The 5,898-nt window shown below is 32.0% G+C and overlaps 1 protein-coding gene across 1 annotated transcript in view; it reads left to right on the forward strand.

Moving 5' to 3' along the window:
- Window positions 1-5,898, forward strand: part of LMBRD1 (LMBR1 domain containing 1) — a 133,511-nt gene that overhangs the window by 24,076 nt on the left and 103,537 nt on the right. Inside the window, exon 3 of the mRNA XM_012646514.1 lies at window positions 4,636-4,733. Within this exon, the coding sequence (XP_012501968.1) occupies window positions 4,636-4,733 (98 nt within the window). The remainder of the gene's footprint in view (window positions 1-4,635; window positions 4,734-5,898) is intronic.

The raw sequence follows: 5,898 nt of genomic DNA on the forward strand, positions 1-5,898 counted from the left end.
TAAAAGCCTAATGTATGCAATTTAATTTTCATAGGAGTTATAATTTAATGACATACAGCTTTTAAAAGGTCAATTGCTTGCTTTGGATATATTAAAAAATCATAGGAATTATTTGTGCTTTGCCACAGTTTTTGTCTTTAAAGAATTGATGGCTCTTTATTCACTTGTTTTTGCTAGTTCTTGCTAAATTGTTTTAAAAAAAGAACTTTTTGTGAGTTAAATTTTTGTCAATTTCTGTGTACATGAGGTTTTAAAATTTTTTCTTAATGTGTTCTTTGATGTTAGTGGTCTACTAAAAGAAAAGTCTATTTATCTTCTACTTGCTACTAGCAATCTTTTAACAAAAACATTTATAAGTGAAAACATTCTTTATAAAGATCTTAGAATATGAGAGTATCATAACTGTTGGAATTGAGAATAATTTGCCTTTGAAAATAGCTATGAGTTTAAAGTAGAACTTTAAAAGAAGCAATTTCTGTTTCATGGGAGTGGTAGCAGCAATGTTGTTTTTCCCCATTTGCAGACTTATAAACCAAACTTGACATTAGACCTCATCTAAAACATATAATAAATGTTAATTTAATTCTGTCTTTACAGTCTACATTATGGACTAAAGGAAGAAATCTTTAAGAAGGACACTGAGAAAAGAACAGTTAGATTATCAGAAGATAGCTTAGAATGTGGTGTAAGGGAAACATATTTAGAACAGTTGTTCTTAACCTATTATGAGTCATAGACTACTGGAGGAATGCTATAGAGTCTTTTCAGAATTCTCTGTCTTACCTACTTCCTTCAGGTGCTGATTGCTAAAAACTGTCTTTTTGTGGGCACTCCTACCAACAACATATGAAAATTTTGGTTGCCATCCTTGTATCTCTTTAAAGTCAGGAGTTGTCCCAACCACTTTTTTGACTTTTCATAATAGATAAGTTTCGCTAGTTCTAGAGCTTCCTTAAGTTAAATCATAGAAAATATACTCTTGTATCTGGGCCTGTTTTATTCAGGATAAGGTCTATGACATTCATCTGTGTCTCATGCATCTTTTTTATTACTGTGTGATAGTCTTTTATAGGTATACATTGCTCAATTTGCTTACCTATTCACTGTGATGGACATTTGGATCATTTCCAATTTTTGTTTACTGCAAATAATGTTGTTATGAACATCATTCTTGTTGTGAAAGAGTTAATTCGGCAGACCTGATACTGTTGACTCTTATCTGCCTTTAGAAAGGGATTGCTTGCGTGGCTGACCCTTGACCAGCTGCTGAGAACTTAGCCCTTGTGATGTTACCTGTGTTACTAATTGATAAGGTGGTTTTGTACAGTTGGGTATGGGGCCATGCAGTACCAGCTTGTTTAGATTGTTTGTGCAAAACATGCAATTTTTTGTGAACTCCTGATTTCCTTTTTGGGGTCTATAGTTTTGGTAATCAGAGCTGGTCACTCAGGCAATTATATCTATGTTACAAATCACCAATAAAAATCCTGAACTCTGCAACTCAAGCAGACTTGTCTGGGAAGAAACACTTTGTACGTACTGTTGTACTTCATTGCTAGAGGAATATAATTTTTGGGTCATGTGGTAGGTGTATGTTTAACTGGATAAAAAACTATTAAACAGTTTTTTACAGTGTTAAAAACTTTTTTTCACTCCTGCAACTAAAGTATGAGAATGTTAGTTGTTTTACATTCTTGTCAGCACTTGGTATTGCCAGTTTAATTATAGCCATTCAGTTGAGTCTGTAGTCTCATTGTGGGTTTACTTTTCCATTTTCCTGATGACTTATGATGATGAGCATCTTTTTAAATATGCTTATTGGCCATTGTGTATATCATCTAATGTGAAGTATAAGTCTATCGTCCACTTTTTCAAATGAGTTGTCTTTTTAATGAGTTACAAGAATTTGTTTTATACCTTGTTATGCTAATTGAATATGATGATGTTAACTTATGCAGTCATAAGATCACTGATCACACCAATTCAGAAACACTAGGAATGTTTATACGATAGTCATTAAGCTCTTTGGCTATCTAAAGGCCAAGGCCACCAAGTACTGAGGCCGAAGTGAAACCTTACTGTATCTATTTATCGAAGTTTTTGGTTTGTGGCTATCAGCCCACTAAAGTCTCTTGTGCTAATTCATGTTTTTCTTTCCAATTTTACACACATTATTTGATTATTTTAATTATAATATTTGTATGGTATTTAGGGTGATTTACAATCTTTGCATTTTATGTTTAATTTTGTAAAGCTCTGAAATAAATTATTTCAGTTCCTTTTGAGTATATGTTTATTTCTGTTGGTTCTTAGATTTGTAATAGAAATGTTAATACTCTCTACTCTTTGGTTTATACTAGAAATACTAATAGTACCCTAAAAGATTTACTGTCACCATTAGTTGCTCATAATATTAAAAGACTGCATAAATTTCATTAAATATCTATGGTGCCAAATTCAAAATGATAATCATTTTGAGATTGGTAAGTATAAATTAACTCTGACCCTTTTATTGGTTATTTAGGATTCTGTTTACTCTTTGAGTTTTTTAATTTGTGTTGCATGCAGTAGGACTATTTCATAAGTGGACTCCAGATAAATCCAGATAAATGAGTCAGTGCTAGCAAATATTGAGATCATGTTTAAAAATTCTGTAACTCCTACAGTTATTTTTTCAACAGAGAATAAAACTGAGGTTTTATTATACATTACTAACAAATGCTTTTTTCCCCAATATTTTTATTGTGGCAAAACATACAAAACGTAAAATTTACCATCTTAATCATTTTAACTGTACAGTTCAATGATATTAAATACATTCATAATATATAACTATTACCACCATTTATCGCCATAATTCTTCATCTTGTAAAACAAACTCTGTACTCATTAAACAATAACTCTCCATTCCCCATGTCCCATCCCCTTCTGACAACTACCATCCTACTTTCTGTCTCTGTGATTTTGACTACTCTAAGTACTTCATATAAGTGGAATTATACAGTATTTGTCTTTTTTTGACTGTCTTATTTATTTCACTTAATGTCCCCGTGTTCATCCATGATGTAGCATGTCAGAATTTCCTTCTTTTTAAGGCTGAATAATATTTCATTTTATGTATATACCACATTTGGATTCTCTATATATCCATCAGTGAATACTTGGGTTGCAAAAGACCCTGTTTTCAATTCTTTTGGATACATACCCAGAAATGGAATTGCTGAATCATATGTAATTCCATTTTTAACTTTTTGAGGAGGCATCATGCTGTTTTCCGCCACAGCTATACCATTTTACATTCCCACCAACAGTACACAGAGTTCCGGTTTCTCCACATCCTTGCTAACAACTTGTTATTATTTTTTGATAGTAGTCATCCTAATGGTTGTGAGGTGGTAACAAATGCTTTTACAAAGGAGTGCAATAGCTACCATTCTGTAATTGCTTTATATAATTATACTAGTACTATTATTTTTCATGAACTTTTGAGTATGCAAATAAATGTGAATACACAGATTTTAAAGACAGGTTTCTTAAGCGTAAGTCCCAAAATGTTTCTTATGCTGTTTTTATTATGAAATGTACTATGCCTCTGGCTATTCAAATTTTAACTTAACCTCTATATAGAATTTAAATAAATATTTTGACTACTGGTTAAAAGTATCTCAAATCTAACATTATTTTAAAGAAGATACATAGTAATTCCTATCGGTTAACTTAGAATCTAATCTAAGAATTGAAAACTGGGTCTTAAGAGTTCTTTGTACCCTCATGTCCATAGCTGCATTTATTCCCAATAGCTAAAATGTGGAAGGAACCTAAGTGTCCCATTGATAGATAGACTGTGCAGTCGTCCCCTACCTTTTTGGCAACAGGGACTGGTTTCATGGAAGACAATTTTTCCACAGACGGGAGTCAGGGGGAAGGAGGAGGAGCTCAGATGGTGATGTGAGCAATGGGGAGCAGCTGTAAATGCAGATGAAGCTTCGCTTGCTCACCCGCCCCTCACGTTCTGCTGTGCAGCCCAGTTCCTAACAGGCCACCGACTGGTACTGGTCTGCATGCTGGGAGGTTAGAGATCGCCAAGATAGGGAACCTAATTTTACTGTTTTACTATTCTTCTTTTTCTCTATCGTGATTCATGTAAGATCAGTTACATAATACTCCATATTTTTTAAACTTAAGATGGAGAAATTATTTAATATTTATATCAAAGAAATGGTATCATTTATAGCTGTTTCTTTAACTTGCCAGAGTGGCAAATGTGCCAACTGTACTGAAATTTAAATTGGACAAAATTTAAAGTTCATTTAAATGAGATAGTTCACAGGAAGTTCTCAGCACTATAGTTAGTACATAGTAAGAGCGCAGATGTTAGCTGATACCATTATTGTTGACACAATTATTGTTTTTAGAAATTGCCCCATATTTAACTTTAATTATGGTTTGTTATTCTAATAGTGCTATTGATTTCTTGGGACAGGGAATAGAAAAGGATATCACATACTATACACATAGTCATGAGTGTAGGGATTCAGATGGGGGAAAACATTTGGAAGTGAGTATATATACATATAGATAGATAACTATGATTAAATACATATGTAATTAATAATTTATGATTTGTTTCCACAGCTTTATATTCTGTTATATTGTTCTGTGTGTTCTTCTGGATCCCTTTTGTCTACTTCTACTATGAAGAAAAGGATGATGATGATACTAGTAAATGCACTGTAAGTATCTTTATTTTAGAGGTTTTAATATAAGAAAGAAAAAGATTATTTCCTCCTTTTCAAAGAATGACACGACTCTGAATTTATTCTAGAGCAATGTTGTCTAATAGAAATATAATGTTAGCCACATGTGAAATTCTAAATTTTCTAGTAGCCACATTAAAATGAGTAAAAAGAAACAGTTGAAATTAATTTTAATTATACATTGTATTTAATATAATATTAATATACCAAATATTATTTCAGATATGTTCAAACATTATTAATGAGATATTAAATTTTAAAATTTAGATTGTTTTTTACATTTAGAGCAATTCAAACTAGCCACATTTCAAGTGCTCCAGTAGCCACATATGGCTTGTGACTATTGTTTTAGACAAAGCAATTCTAGAACAGGGGTACAGAATTTTTTCTGTAGAAGGCCAGGTAGTAAATAATTTAGGCTTTGTGGGCTATATGGTCTCTGTCTCAACTGCTCAGGTCTGCCGTTATAGTGTTAAAATATCCAGAGACAATACTTACTGAGTATTTTGTAATCCACTAAAACAGAACAAATGTCGCACAGAGAGTGTAGTTTGCTGACCCCTCTTCAGGGGCATGAAGAATGAACACTTGCAGGTTGGTTTTACTAATCCAGGATAACACTAATACAAAACCTGACACATATAGCACATCCAAAACTGGAGACCAATATCACTTAAGTATTACTATAAAATTTTTAACTAAAATATTAATAAATATAATTCAGAGGTACCTTAAAATATATTAATATTGTATACTATAACAGAGTTGGGCCTATTTCTTGATTGTATGGATGGTTTAGAATCAGGAAATCTATTAATATATAGCAATTAATAGGTCAAAGAAAGATAGATACATTGAAAGGTATTTGTCAAAGTTGAATGCTTTTTTTTTTTTTAAAGGGAAAAAGCAGTATAATAGGAATAAATGTCTTCTTACTGAGTTACAGGAATATGTTTTATAGCTTGTTTATATTTTGTACTTAAATACAAAAATAAGTGTATTCACTCAAAAGCCAGCATCATGCTTAATCATGCATGAAACCTTAATAGCATTTGCATTAAGATCAGGAGCAAATAAATTGGCAGTATTTTAAATGACTCCTAGAGTGATAATCAGTACTGTGTGTTAGAGAAAAAAAAAA

This window comes from Propithecus coquereli, unplaced genomic scaffold (assembly GCF_000956105.1).
Source record: "Propithecus coquereli isolate 6110/MARCELLA unplaced genomic scaffold, Pcoq_1.0 Scaffold244, whole genome shotgun sequence".
Taxonomy (NCBI): domain Eukaryota; kingdom Metazoa; phylum Chordata; class Mammalia; order Primates; family Indriidae; genus Propithecus; species Propithecus coquereli.